General features: G+C 33.6%; 1 protein-coding gene across 1 annotated transcript; it reads right to left on the bottom strand.

Annotated features, from left to right (window-relative positions):
- Window positions 1–2,187: 2,187 nt before the first annotated feature.
- LOC125059980 (heat shock protein 23-like) lies at window positions 2,188–2,949 on the bottom strand. Its single transcript, XM_047664712.1, has one exon. It carries the CDS (start codon window positions 2,896–2,898, stop codon window positions 2,248–2,250), a length of 651 nt encoding a protein of 216 aa, XP_047520668.1. The 5' UTR covers window positions 2,899–2,949; the 3' UTR covers window positions 2,188–2,247.
- Between the last annotated feature and the right edge of the window lie 12,993 nt (window positions 2,950–15,942).

The raw sequence follows: 15,942 nt of genomic DNA, 5'->3' as shown, positions 1-15,942 counted from the left end.
CTATCCTATCTTTTAAGTTAGATCAAACCGCACACGGTTTGCAAATTTGATTTAAATCGGTTAAGTAGTTTAGGACTCCATAGCTGACAAACAACGTGACACGTAATTTATATATATTAAGACTAGCTGGCCTGGCGAACATCGTACCGCCTAACAGTCGATTCTTTATTTTTTTTAAATACTTATTCTGCTATTCGGGACACCGTTCTAGCTAGTAAGATAAAAAAAGAAAGTTGATAAGACAACAAATACATTATGTCTAAAATAAAAATTTACCTTCCCGGAACCCCTCCACTAACACTTGAACTCTATGATATGGTATTAAAGTTCAAATTGACTTAAGTATTATTATTATACGAATATTTTGTATGGGAATATAGAAAAGTTGTTTTTAGACTTTTTCACTAATTTTTTTTAAATTTTTCTCTGCGTAAGAACCATTCTCGTACTTCAAGGAATATTATAAAAAAAAGAATCAGACAAATCGGTCAAGCCGTTTTCATGTTATGTCGTGACAACGGAAAACGGGTTTAATTTTTATATATATATATTATGTAACGTAAGTTTTAATAAATACTTTTTACATCCGCACACATGTGTACCACATCTTTAACAGCTCAACGGTAAAGTGTGTCAGATCTTTGTAAATACATCGGGTGACAGTGACTGTTGAAAACACTGCTTTCACTGAGATAACAATGCACATTTTCCGGTTGAAATTTTCTTTAAACAATATTTTAAAATTTGCATGCGAATATTCTTCAATAAATACTTTTATTTTACTATGAAAACCCAGTTGCACTAAGAGCCCTTGGTTCGGCAAGTAGGTGATCAACCATCTGTGCCTGACACGAGTTTCATTTTTCTTCTCCGGTCGTTAAATGCGTTTATAGAAAGAAAAGTCCATTACCGCCGTGATTCAAACGCATGACCTCATGGTTGACGGGCGCATACTCAAGCCACTAGGCCGGCACTGCAGCAGACATACGCCTTTGACCTAACAGCGAATCCTCGGACAGTCGGTCATGTCCCAACAACCAACTAGAACTAATTATAATACCAGGAAACTAATACGGTCTTTTTACGAAACCATTTATTAATGCTTTTTATGCTCAATAGTAATTTTTATACAAACCGGAAACCATTAACTTCCTTGTTTCCCGGTATTTAAAAGATACTGTTGGAATAATAATAAAAATAATTTCCATTAAATCTGCAACTGTATTGATCCTATTATTGACATTGAATAAAACATTACATAATCATCAAGCTAAATTTAAAAAGACCTGTGGTACAACCTTTTTAGTTGGGCTTCAGATTTCTTTATCAGTTTTTACCAATTCTTAAAAGGCCGGCAACGCACTCGCGAGCCCTCTGGCATTGAGAGTGTCCATGGGCGGCGGTATCACTCAACATCAGGTGAACCTCCTGCCCGTTTGCCCCCCGTTCTATAAAAAAAAATCAGTTTTTCTAATAGGGACTCGTTGACTAGTCGACTTTTCGTCGGCCGTTTCCGTCATGAAGTTTTCCTTCACCGTACGAGTCTAAGCTAAATAACTTACAATAATATTAAAACAAATTCGGACTTGCCAATACCCAATATAGCTAACAACTTAATTAAATTCATAGCACGAAAAATACGTCATTCTACACAAAGGCAAACAAACGAGCCTCATTCGTCTACAGAATTCAAACTTTAATATTGGTTTCTAATTATATTGGTAAATTTTAAATTTGCAGGCGGTGATTACCTAGTGGCTTCAGCGTGCGACTCTCATCCCTGAGGTCGTAGGTTCGATCCCCGGCTGTGCACCAATGGACTTGCTTTTTATGTGCGCATTTAACATTCGCTAACACGGTGAAGGAAAACATCGTGAGGAAACCGGCTTGCCTTAGACCCAAAAAGTCGACGGCGTGCGTCAGGCACCAGAGGCTGATCACCTGCTTGCCTATTAATAAATGATCATGAAACAGATACAAAAATCTGAGGCCCGGACCTAAAAAAGGTTGTAGCGTCTGTGATTTATTTTAAATTTATTAAATTATCCCAAAAGTTTCTTCATAATGATTTAGTTTCGTTATCAAAGGGATAGAATGTCCTTTAACTTTTAAGCCAAACCCTATTTACATGAAATCATCATAAAACTGCAAAAAAAGGTTAAGCGATAACAACTAATGAAATACAGATTACAAAAAAATCATTTATTAAAATACTTCTTTTAAATACACTCTTATCCTAAATATCACTTAGGGCTGCACTTCATTGGCAGCACTATTATCCAATTCATTTAAGGTCGGGCTCGCTGTTGTCGGTTCACGGTCGGCTTCGGTAACATCTTTTTTGTCATCTACAGCAGTTGTTACCCCAGTTTTCTCGGTATTGTACGCCACATTGGTTTCCGTAATTGGCACTATGAGTTTTTCGACCTTTTCCTCGCTCGGCCCATTCAATTGCACCAAAACTTCCAGTACTGAATCAGTATACAATTTTGCGGTGACGTCTTGTGCACTTGAGTTCACGGGTAGGGAGTATGTGTACAAGAAATGGCGAGCGAGCAGGTCATGGTCATCCTTCTTCACTTCATGGGTGCCTTGGATGATGATGAAGTCGTTTTTCACCTCAACTTTTAGATCTTCAGATTTATAGCTGTCGACGTTCACGATAATTTTGAAGTTCTTGTCGTCAACTTCGATCTTAGGACCGAAGTCCGCAATGTTGGGGAAGAGGTCCCATATCGGCGAAAAGAAGTTCATGAACGGGAATTTGGGGAATGTAAACCATGGCGCAGCTTCTTCGAATTCTTCTGGTATAGCTGGCTGCGTCGGCTTGTCGCTGGATGGGAAAGCAGTTGCCGTAGCGCACAGCGCGAATATCGCGAACAATCGCGGTGAAATCATTGTTAGCGTGTGTCACTCACAGGTAAGGTATAAACACTGTTTGCGGCGTATGAGCCGTGGGCTTTATAGAAGTGGTGGGGGGTACAGAGGCAAGCGCATCGCTGCACCGGCCGCTGTGACGTGCGTCAAAGTATAATAATAATAGATACGTTATTTGCATGTAAGTAGAGAATAACACAAAAAATATATAATATTTATAAACTATTCGAATTAGTGCATTAGTGCACATTAGTCTTAAGTGGTAAGTGAAAAAATAGTATAAGTGTCTTCTCCTTAAAAGAGACTGTAATTAGTGTTTGTTATTGGACACTTTGTTATATTAATTATCCTTAGGTTATCCCTAAATAACTTATCATTCTTAAGTTAGATCGTAATGTATGACGATGTCTCAGTGAAAATACACGTATTAAAAAAAATTGGATATTATTTTCCAGATTAATAAAAATATAGCCCATGATAAAATCAATCTTTGAGAGGAAATTAGACAAATTTGTTTCTCATCCAACACCGCGGTAATCGGATCTGGTGTTTTTATAAATTTTCATTTCCGTTTAACTTGTTTACAACGTTTTTTCTTTTGTAACGCATTAAGGCTGACTCATAAAGTTCTTATTAATTCAGCGGTTTTTACGATTAGTAAACTTAAATTAATTTACTTATATTAATTAAAAAATGGCCTGTTTTATAGTAATTTTTTTTTTACTGCTTGCAGAAATTAAGTTCGGTAGCGGTTGTTGTATGGAGATGTGTTTTTGGTGCCATGTGTGCGACGATGGCAAACATTTCGTTTGCGCTTCTAATTATTTACTAAAACATATATATGTAACTAAACTAATGTAAGGTTACATAACTCAGGCATCGTAGAAAAATGTCTTTAATGTTATTCAAACAAATGATTAATCATTTGTATTATATCTTTGTAACATCTGTTCTATATTTTAATATTTGTCCGTGGCCTTGTGAGGTTGTTCTAGAGCCGTCGACAGCTCGTTTACCTAAACAATACGTGTATCTTGGACCAACGTGACTTAACGACATCTGACTCAGCTCATATAATCATGTTTTTCATTTTCATAGACTACTGAGCTACTATATATTCAGTATAATATAATACTTGATGCGTTGGATATAACATGACATATAATTCTACACGAATGAAGTTGCGAACAACCCTATTTAGATATTAAAATATGTAAAAAAAACAGATAGGCGCATCTGAAGTTAAATAAACCCGCTACCTATGGGCAGAAGGCTCGCAAGTGCGTTGCCGGCCTTTACCAGCTATTATGAGAACACATAAAAATAAATTGAAATGATTCATACAATATTTTTACACTAACTTAACCCCAGAATATTAGTAATAAAATATAATGGCGTCTTATGACTCAATGGTTCGAGCAAAGGAAATCAAGTTACGAGGAAAATTACGGCGCATTTACTTAATGGGTTATTGGCGAGAATAATCTTTCTTTGTCATTAACTTCACTAATAGTTTCTTATTGAAACTTTGTTTCTGAATATTTACTATGAAAATATTTACACTAGTTTTATTGTCTTAGTATTTCTTCTTGGGATCTCTTTTAGTAATCCTATATAGAATTACTAAACGAGATCCCATGGTCATTCCAATGGCAGATATAGAGGTTTGGATGCCTCAACAACAAAGGAATCCAAATTATTTTCCAAAGAATATTGGGTTTTTTTCCCTTAAATTTTAACCCTCTACGATCAAACCCTATTTTTATTATAGTAGATATTTATTTTAATGAACTAAAAAAATGTTTCCTAGAAATAATATACATGGCAAAACAACGTTTGCCGGGTCAGCTAGTATTTAATATAATAATGTTTGTATAAAGTACTGTAGGTAAAACTGAAGCAAGAACATTTAAGTTCGAACCTAAACGAAAATATCTATAAAAACATGCAGACTAGACTAGACACACATTTCCCTAATGAGAATGGCTTGCAATTTTCCTTATCGTATTGCGCTTTCAAAAAGAAAACGACACTTTCTTACTCATATCTTATCACTGACTTGCTTCATATTACAAGACCGACTAATACACTGCGATAATTAAATGTTTTGAAGAAATATACAAAATAATTTTATTAAAAAAATAAATCATGCATATTTTTTTATTGTGATAATAATAAATTGTTTCACAAAGACACAATTTAACATTACGACTAACTTAAGTCTAATAAGTAATAATTTAAATCTAACCTAATTTACTAAAAGGGATATTTAGCATAAGAAAGTGTCCAATAACTAAGTCTCTATTAAGGGGAAGACACTCTTCATGTATACTATTTTTATAAAATCTATTATTTTTGTAAATCATACATAATAAATTTTTAAGTTTTCTAGTTAAGTCACGATTAAAATATTTAATTGATATTTATAAAGACAGTACAATCTTAACATAATAATAATTAAAAATGTATAAATACTATAATAAACTTAAAAAGTCCCAGTGGCAGAGTACCTTTAATCCTGAAAGCAGTTCCTCATTATTTGATTATTCCCAGAGAGAAGAAAGCACCAGCACTACCGATACAATCTACCAGACGCCGACTCGATATTTAATTAATTACGTCACGTGTCATTATTTATTAGTTAAGTGTTTTTTAAAATTGATAAATTGATAGATCACATAAACCAATATTTGTTATTAAAAGTGACTTTTGGACTCTCGTTATTAAGATATAAAGAACTTCTAGCGTTTTTATACAATCAATTATTTTAACATTACTCGCAAAAGTTTTTGTAAAATAAATATTTCACCCTAAAAGGCCCAAACGAAAGACAGAAAATCGGACACGCAGTCTTCCAAAATTAAATTAAAAAATTTAAATAATCATCTAAGTTGCGCTATTAATTACGTATAATTGGATTTCAACTTCCTTCGTTAAATTTATAACATTTTTTCCTATTTCATCGGTAGCTAAACAACCGTTTACATAACACAATAAGAATGCGAAGTAATAAAAAGAGATATATATCTTTACGAGCCTTTCATTCATATTTATAACATAATATAATATTATATTATCTGCAAACTTTGTATTAAAAGTCATAGAGTATACAGTATAATCTGCACACGGTGTGCAGTTTGATCTAGTTTGATTTTAACGTGACGCGTAATTTATATATATTAAGATAATAACTTATCAATATATTTCTTTGGTAACGTGAATCATATCTACACTAAGAACATTTACCTAATGACATTTTAATAACCGCTGTTTTAAAGATATATAATTCTAAATCATAAGAAAAATTTAATGCTAAATCGATCTAAGCAACAAACGCAATATGTAAATTAAGAATCATATTTCTTTTAAATTCGAGTATATCGTTTGCTATTTGCGTTGCTTGAAGATTTTGCTATATTTATATTTTTATGACACGACATTGTATAAATATAATATTTAATAATAAAAAATAAGGGTGCGTGTACTTATGTACGCGCGTAAGAAGCTATACTCCTTTGGCATTATTAAAAATAGTTTTTGATTGCATGCAAATAATTAATTACAATGAAATAATCAAAGACTGGAAAAGGAGTCATTATAGTCAATAAAGTTCAGTTTACATTTGAAAAATTAAATAAATAAATATTTATTATTATTTTCTTACATTTAGTGTAACATAAATTCTATTATTATGCGAATGTTGTTTTTAAATTATGTCCAATGCCGTAGCGCATTCCATGGGCAACTTCATTCTGTTAATTTTGTGTCACGTTGCGCGCGCATCGAAAAATTTCACTCTCATCAGTTTTTCATAACGCACCTAAAGAAGTATAATTTCAATAATCAGAACTGGGGTCTTAAGGATTATAGGGACTAATAGGGTACCACGTACCTCACGAAGAAGAAAATCGACAAACGCGCGGCGACTGCTGCCTTACATTACTCAACCGGCACAATAATGAAGGGATTTTAAATCGAATCATTACCTGTGATGAAAAGGGGATCCTGTACGATAATCGAAAACGCTTATCGCAATGGCTAAATCCAGTCGAACCAGCCAACTCTGACGGGGCAGTCGAAACTGCCTTCAAAGATTTTATTGATACCCGTCCGAATGGTTTTATTAGTAAAGGGATCAATGAACTACCTATACGATGGCAAAAGTGCATAGATATCAATGGTACATACTTATATTTAAAATAAACTTCTACGTTTTGTTCCTCCCATACAAAACGCCAATTTCATATGTAAGGACCTAATATTATATATAATAATAGTGCTAATAGTCGTTGGTGCCCTTCCTCCAACGTAAAGGCAGGATCCTGGAACAGTCTAGCCCCAGTGGCTAAGTCAGAGACGTTTTATATATCTTTTGTAGTACCTAGGTAACACTGAAAATGTTTAGAAAATGAAAAACCAATACCAATAGTTGCCAATACTTTTATTGTGTTTCGAAGTAATCTCCGTTCCTCTCTAACCATCGTCGCATTCGATGGAACCACTGAGAAGGGCCGTGAAAATTTTCTCGCGTTAGGTTCGTCTTCACGTGTAACAAGAGTTTTAGATTTGCCGCCAAATCACAAAAACAAATGATAAATGAATGCAATATACTACATTCGGTTACCAAAGAGTTCTAAATATGAAATTAAAAAAAAGTTTTCATTAGCAATGTTTCTAACTGGCCAGTTCTAAACATTTTCGTGTTACCCACGTATTGTAGGCTACAAGTTTTTCTTTAAGACTAAAATGCATGAAAGTAATGTAGTATCAGCGTCTCATTGTGGGTCCGTAACGGTTTTATTAAGGATATGTTATCTTATATATATCTGACTTTAAACAGGTTTATTTTGCTGATGCATTATGACACGTGCGTTAATGGGGACACTCACCCTGCCTTAAAAGTATATTTTTAATCATGGATTAAAAGCCCTTTCATAAAATTCATGTACCGTGTCATTTGGGATAAGATAAATTAACTAACTGTATTTTTTTGACAAGATTCCAGCGCATTAGCAATATATATTATAATGAATGTTTAACTGATTCTAGTATTTACATCAAAAATTAACTAGAATATAGATAACAAAATAATTTGATATGTACTGTATATTGTGTATTTCCTAATTTTACTAAAAAAACTAAATAAGTTAGAGAACCATAAGAATTAAATATTAATATTAACAATAAGCTTCGTGTAAAAAACATCATATAGCGGGCGGCCTTATCGTTAAGCAAAATGTACAAATTATTTTAAGAAAACCGCATCGCTGCGCCAAGGAGCCCATTGTATTTTAGTTAAATATATGAATTTAAAGGTATTTCAAATAAATATGTACCAAATAAATTAATATTAGACTTGCAATATTTGGTATTCGGCTTAAGAATTAGCCGTACCTTTACAATATTCGGCCGAATATTTAGTAATACCTATACGTATTTTTAGTAATATAATTGCTGATTTTATAAAAATTTTTTAGCTGACTTCTAAAGATTATCAATTTAGTTAGATATTATAGATAACTGTACCAGTATTTATGATTTTTCACAATTTTCTTGAAGTTTTTCGATTATCCGGATCAGGTACATTCCAACTTAGGGAACCAAAAAAAAATCCGCACAAGCTTCATCAAAATCGGTTCAGTAGTTGAGATGTGGGATAGGTAAATAATAAATTACATAGTTGGTCATTATAGTTTACAGATATTTGAAGACAGCTACATTTTTTAAATTACTTTTATATTATTATATGGTTATAAAAAGAAAACAACATAAAATAATACAAAGAAACAACAATGAATGATAAATAAAAGTAATTTAATACAGAACACGAAATCTCTAATTAATTGTCAGTCACAAAGCACGCCAAACGTCTCATTAAGGCGCCGACTCTGTTGTATTGCTAATATTAACTTTATAATTGTTAAAAAAGCTGTAGTTCTGACATACCATTTTCGTATTTGTGTCTATATTGTTAAATGTCCCCCACCTTATGACCTGGAAGTATAAAAAATACCGGAGACCACACTTATAGACAACCGTATTAAAAAAACTACATTCAATTTTACTTGCGACAACCGTGAGTTAAACTGGTATTAATTTGTAAGGCTAATATTATGCTTATTAAAATCTTTATACTTTAACACAATAGTTAACGCTACAATCCTATATTCGGTCACACATTTCGTGCGTTTATTTGATTTGTTTTTCATAGAGATGTAAGTATCCTTCTGCGTGGCATAATGTAAATTGTCGTTGATTTTTTATGACGCACCCGTTTCCTGTCCATGTTTTCCTTCAGTGTATGAGCGAGTTTTAAATACGCACATAGAAAAGTCCATTAGTCCAAGCCGGGTATGAAATCTCATCACCACACACTGATGGTTAGAGACGCCGAATACTCGGTAACAGGATGTTTTGACTACTAAGCAATTTATATAGTGGGTACCTTAAGCTTTAGGCTTTTATTTTTTATATATATGTTTTATATTCATAAATTCAGAATTGATTTTTTTTAATAGCTAAATAATGCTTTTAAATGATGATGAACTGCCAGTTCAGTCACTCTTTTAAAACGCCAAGGTCGCATTATTTTATATATTATTAACATTAAATATGTTAACATATTTTTTTAGATAAACGTATGGATCATGGAACACACAAGCTCAGTATATTGTTGAAAATGCTTTCGCGCCAAATAATTCTTATAAATAAACCAACCAACCAACCAATCGTATAATACTTTGGCCGAATACACGGTTCATTAACAACCGAGTTATCCGGTATTTCGCCGAATCCGATTATATTACCTGTTACAAGTCTAATTTAATATGCTTGAGTTTCCGGAGTTGGTATTCCACAAAAATGTTTTATTAATGAATGAAACATTAGTCATAAATAATTAATTAGGTACCCCATAATTTATAAACGTACAATAAATCCTAAATAGCTAATGAATATTTTGTCCTTGTCATTCTCGAGTTACTACAAATAAATAGACATTACAAATCATTTAAGTTATTAGGGCTGTAGTATGAATATAGTATATGTTACCTATGATTACCAATTACCAAACGATTTTTACATATTGTTGCCTTTAAGTGCCGTTTTAATATGATTTTGTAGAATAACGTTTATTAATTTAAAAGGTGATGTGGTCCTGCCATGGACACGGCCGTGACTACGGCTATTTTATACGTTACATTTTTTTATAAATTTTTTAATTTATTTATGTAAGTCGATGAATTCTGGCAACGGCTCATGATTAACACTTAAACGGACATCGTAGTTTCTCCCAGTCAAAAGTAATACTAATTACAAATCTCGATAACAGCAAAATACCTTTTAAATGGCGGCGCTTTTCCGCGCGCGTGATGCGTCACTGTTTTCGCTTATCGTGATGAATTCTTTGGTCCTTCAGCTGTCTAAGGATATAATTTTGGAAGTAGAGAATAGATTGAAACTACAACGACAAACGTATTAACTTTGTTATCTTTTGGTTTTTGGATTGCCCTCGTATGGCAGCATATTAAAAGATCTGTTGACGTCAAAAGAAACACCTTATTCAAAAGTTGTAATTTATCACTACGTAAACACAATAGGACAGAAAGAAACAAAAGAGTACTTACTAAATAAAGTACAATTAAACTGATTAAGGTTCTAATTCGTTTCTCAAGTTACAATTTCGTCTTGAGCGCTGTCAAGTATGTCACATTTCATTTTTTTTTTCTACGAAATGCGCGTGGTATTTCGTACTTTGCCTTGACGTCCGATGATGAAACTCAGCTGCAGTTATTAATCCGGCCATCTCATCTGAACACTCTCCATGGTAAATGTCGTAGAAGATGTAGAGAGACCCTACTATCCCTTGGGGTTCAAGCCGCTCGGAAAGTGAGGGAGCTTCCGCCCAGAGGTGAGTAAAAGTTAAATTGGACTAGATTTAGTCAACCCTAGTCCGAGTGAGACTCCACGTAGCAGAGAAGGTTTGCCTTTTTGATTTTTTTAAATACAGGCATTAGTTTATATAAATTAGAGATTAAAATTCTAAAGAATAATATATACAACCGTAACTGTGATGTCTTGATAAATGTAATACTTGCCTTCTAATCTACGAATTAAATTATTTTTCTCAGAAATGATATTATCGCGCTCACGTTCACACGAAGGTCACGATGTTAACTTTAATTTTCACTCATAATACAAACCAAATAAATATTTTAACAAGATAATATGGATTTTTCATACAAATTAGGTGTTATTCATGGAGTCATCAATTCTACATTTACCTAATTGTATTAGGAATTGTGATGGCAACGCGCGGAACGCGAAACCGATTCGTATGTAAAAAAAAAGTCTATGTCTATGTCTAATATTAATAATAATAATTATTATTTATTATTTTATTATATTATTCCTTCAATTTAATAACTAGGTATGTTTCATAACCTTTTAACTAAGCAACAATAGGTCTTTGTGAAAAAACATTGCTAAAGTTCTTTAAAAAAAATAATTAAAGCCCCTTTATTTGTTTAAAAGGTACTACAAAGGTCATTATGGTCATTCTGATAATTTTGTGTCACGGTGCGCGCGCATCGTAAAATTTCACTCTCATCAATTTTTCATAACGCGCCTAAAGAAGTATAACTTCAAAAATAAGGAAGGAATATGGGCAGTAAATTGTAAAAGGTCATCCAAATCTCGTGGACAAACGTTGAACTCATAAAGTCCTGTAATTATGTCTTGATGTAGTAGATATCTGTGACCCTACTCATGTTTTTGAATATGAGATGAAATTAACAAAGTTCTAAATGACTTGCTAACTCCGTCAAGTATATTTTGCAATTATAATAATGTCGGGTCTCTTTGGGCGGTAACTTCAATATTTGTCAACTCATTTTGTTGAAAATTGTATAAAGTTACTGAACTCATATATTTTTTTCTAAGTGCTATCACTCAAAAGTTAAATTATCATTTTGATTAACATTGTAAATATATTTTTATCTAAATTTAACAAATCGATAGTCATCTTTTATAGTGTTTCACTTGCTGAAGTGATTTTATCAGATTAATTCGTATAGTTCTTTAAAACCCAACAAACAATTGTTATTGTTTGGAATTACCAAGACCTGCAAATTACACAGAGCGTTATCAATACGTACCACAGTAGCGAATTAATGATATATTTTTCCTATAAAGTTTCATCCAAATACATTCAGAGTTTTTGTCTGTTAGAGAATACATCACTTTAAAATGCAGTGTCGCTGCAACTCATGATTTGGCGCATTAAATACAGCCTCAGGTATCTGATTTCTATCTTGATCAATTATCTTTAAAGGAAAGTACCAGCCTGTGTCTGCAACACGCCAGTTCCATGCGTAATGTATGCGCAAGAAATAAAAAACCAAATCGTAATTCCAAACGGGATTTGAGTTCAATTATTCTATACTGTTTAGTTCATTTCGAAGTCGATTTTCTTAAGTGAAATATTAAGGTCAAAGTACAAAATATCACTGCTATTTAATTTAAATTTTATTTCATTAAACTACCCTTTACAACGACTAGTACTTAGTTTGTGTTATTGTTTATTGCTTCGGAAGTTTAAGCAGCTTAACGCTGAAGTTTAAGAGGATGAGAATTTCAAGTTAAAACTTTGTCTATAATTAGTTTTGATCCAAAATCGTGTCATTGTATCTTTAAAAAGTTTATTATAAATATTACTGCTTATATGAAATTGGACTGTACTTAAAAAAACGTGTGTGTACTTATGTACACGCGATAGAAGTTATACTTCTTTGGCGTAACAAGATAATGATCATTACAAAAATACTAACAATAGAAATTAACTCTCTTCATTTTTCCCTAACGCGCCAAAAGAAGTATAACTTCAAAAATTCTACGCAGTTGTCAGAGAGTATTAAAGTATAATGAAAAGCAAATGATTTTAATGAAATTCGTTGCGTGTACACAGGGTACAAATGGTAGGAAGCGGGTCTTTAAAAATATCCAGAAATGACAAATAATAACCCAACAATGATAAATGTTATTAGGATTTTTTATTACAGGAGTAGGAAATGCTTTTGTATTCCTTGTTTTTTAATATTCCAACCGTATCATCTGCATGTCATCGTTCTACTGAGCGTTGTTAAGTTGTCGCGATCCACTATATGTGGTAGCCTTTTGTATTATTTGACTAATTTGATTTAGCGAAAGACAGCTCCTCTCTTGAAAGGAGGCTTAAAAATCAGTGGCGCTACAACCTTTTTATGTCTTGGCCTTAGATTTCTGAATCTATTTCATGATTATTTTTAAATCTAATAGGCAAGTAGGTGATCAGGTGCCTGACACACGCCGTCGACTTTTTGGGTCTAAGACATGTCGGTTTCCTCACGATGTTTTTCTTCACCATTCGAGCAAATGTTAAATGCGCACGTAGAAAGAAAGTGCATTGGTGCGAGGATCGAACCTACGACCTCGGGTATGATAGTCGCAAGCTGAAGCCACTAGGCCAACACTGCTTACAAAAATTAAAAGGTTCCCTTTTTCCTTGGACTCGGAGTCTAGGAGGTTTCAGTGTGCCTCTTATGTCTTCCACGAGGGCAAGAATCTTCTATGAAGTTTATACTGCACTAAAGGTTTTGATTAATAATAATGCCCCTAAAAATGTGAAGCGACCCCGGTTAGGGCATTGTAGTTACCTGAGGTGGTATTAGTAAGTATTGCCCATTTATTGTATTAAAATTAAGTTACTATTAACGTGAAGAATATTTTGTAGGATAATTCTACACGTTTGAACAGTTATAAATAATTAAAATATACCTACACCAATGTAATACATGATAATGTGTAAAATTTAACGAATATTTATATGTCCATATATAATATCGGGTTTTCACAATTCGTAATATAAAAGTATAATTTTGGTTACTATTTATTATTCTCATTATTATAAACTTGTCCTTGAGTAATTATGGAAAAACCTACTGCAGAGATCATTCGTGACTAACGTCGGCGTTAAAATAAAAATAAGAAAATTGCTTATATTGTATATTTCACGATTTTCCTGTTAATTACAAGTTTGTAATCATAATACGAGCGTAAACATAATTTAAAAAAAGATCTCAGATTAAAAATAAGAATATTAAAATATAAATCATTAACTAGTTTTCCAGGGCAACTCTATAAATCTTAATAACAGTGATTGACTTAAGAATTGGATTTACACTTTTATAAACCTTATTTGATTCTCTTACATGATGTATATTCCGAAGCAACTATATCAGAAGCCACTGACGGGTCAATTTCTTCTGATATAGTTGAGAATAAACCCCTCAGAGGTTTGAGTGAAAGTTAACGGAAGGATAAAAAACAACATTCGCTATGAAGATGACACTATTTTAAGGGATCAATGGTTGTGAATAGAGTTCATGAAACTGGCGAAAGAGACGAACTATTAATTCAATATCACCTTGATGGTCATTTCTCAAAACGAAACGCTTTAAGACCTAATCTATCTGTAGCCGGAATGTCGTTGGAACGTGCGGCCATTCAAATATTTGGGAACTTGGGTTACAAACGAGTGGGAGAATTAAGTCTTGAATTGAAATTGCCCGAGGATCTTTCAACAAAATGAATAAAGTCACATGACCATGACTCTTCGAGTCCGAGTTCTCCTTTGTTACATATGGCCAATTGTTCTGCAAGGCTGTGAACCTTGGACAATAAAAGAAGAACCCCGCCGGCGCTTTGAAGCATTTTAGATATGGTTTCTTCGTCGCATGCTTCGTATAAGCTGGATCTAGAAGGTCTCAAACGAGAAAGTTCTTAATTGAGTTGGAATATCGAAAAAACTTTTATTTTTATTTTTTTAAAGACAATTCACACCAATTGACCTAGTCCCATGCTAAGATGGTGAAGCTTGTGTTATGGGTACTAGGCAACGGATATAGATACATATTATATATAGATAAACATATAAATACATATTTAAACACCCAAGACCTAAGCACAACACCAAATGCTCATCACATCGATGTTCGTCTCAGCCGAGGATCGAACCCGGGACCCATGGTTTCGAAGTCAGGGGTACTAACCACTAGACCAATGAATCGTCAGAAATCTGCAACATTAAACAACGGAAGGTTGCGTACCTGGGCGACGTGTTGCGCCATGACCGCTGTTGGTAGCGGTAGGTAGTAATTCAATTACAATGAGTAAAATCCAGGGCAATCGTCGTGTTGGTAGAAGGAGGAAAAAGATTCGCAACGTGAGTGGACGGGTATGCGACTGCGGAAGAGTTGCTTCATCTGGAACAGGGCAAGACACGCTTCACGAGACTGATGCCAACCTCCAGTAATGGAGAGGCACCAAAAGAAGAAGATAGCATGTTTATTGGAACCTGAAGTTCAATATAGTTTTTTCAATACGAACTTCTAATTTCGCCTGGAGTTACGTGGTACTGAAAAGTAGAAAGCATACTACTATTTTAGTTTCAGATAATAAGTGTAAAAAAAGGTCTTTAGACACTCCAAATCTCATTTTGCGTCTTGAAGGGGTCTGATGTGTATTATTTCACGATTTGTGCAAAACATAGTTACGTGTAAGCCTACCATTTGGTCGTACGGCACGTAGGGAACTGTAATAAATCCACGTAGGAACAATTTATCAACATTCTAGTCTAGATCACGTACATTTTTTTAAATGTGTATAATAGACGTTTTTAATACAACCTAGATAAGTTGATACGTTTTAATGGCCTCTATATAAGTTTATTTAGAGCTTAGCGTAGTGCGACTCATCCCTGAGGTCGTAGGTTCGATTCCCGGCTGTGCACCAATGGACTTTCTTTCTATGTGCGCATTTAACTTTGAACGGTGAAGGAAAACATCGTGAGAAAACCGACATGTCTTAGACCCAAAAAGTCGACAGCGTGTGTCAGGCACAGCAGGCTGATCACCTACTAGCCTATTAGATTGAAAAATTATCATGAAACAGATTCAGAATTCTGAGGCCCAGACCTAAAGAGGTTGTAGCGCCACTGATTTTATATAAGCTTGTAACCAAGATAAGTGC

Source organism: Pieris napi, chromosome 20 (genome assembly GCF_905475465.1).
Source record: "Pieris napi chromosome 20, ilPieNapi1.2, whole genome shotgun sequence".
In the NCBI taxonomy this organism is placed as follows: domain Eukaryota; kingdom Metazoa; phylum Arthropoda; class Insecta; order Lepidoptera; family Pieridae; genus Pieris; species Pieris napi.
Note: the sequence above shows the minus strand (reverse complement) of the source record. Positions and strands in the feature narration are given on the sequence as shown.

Bases quoted from the DNA above. Each gene is read 5' to 3' on its own strand.
- LOC125059980 (XM_047664712.1), bottom strand. From the start codon at position 2,898: ATGATTTCACCGCGATTGTTCGCGATATTCGCGCTGTGCGCTACGGCA.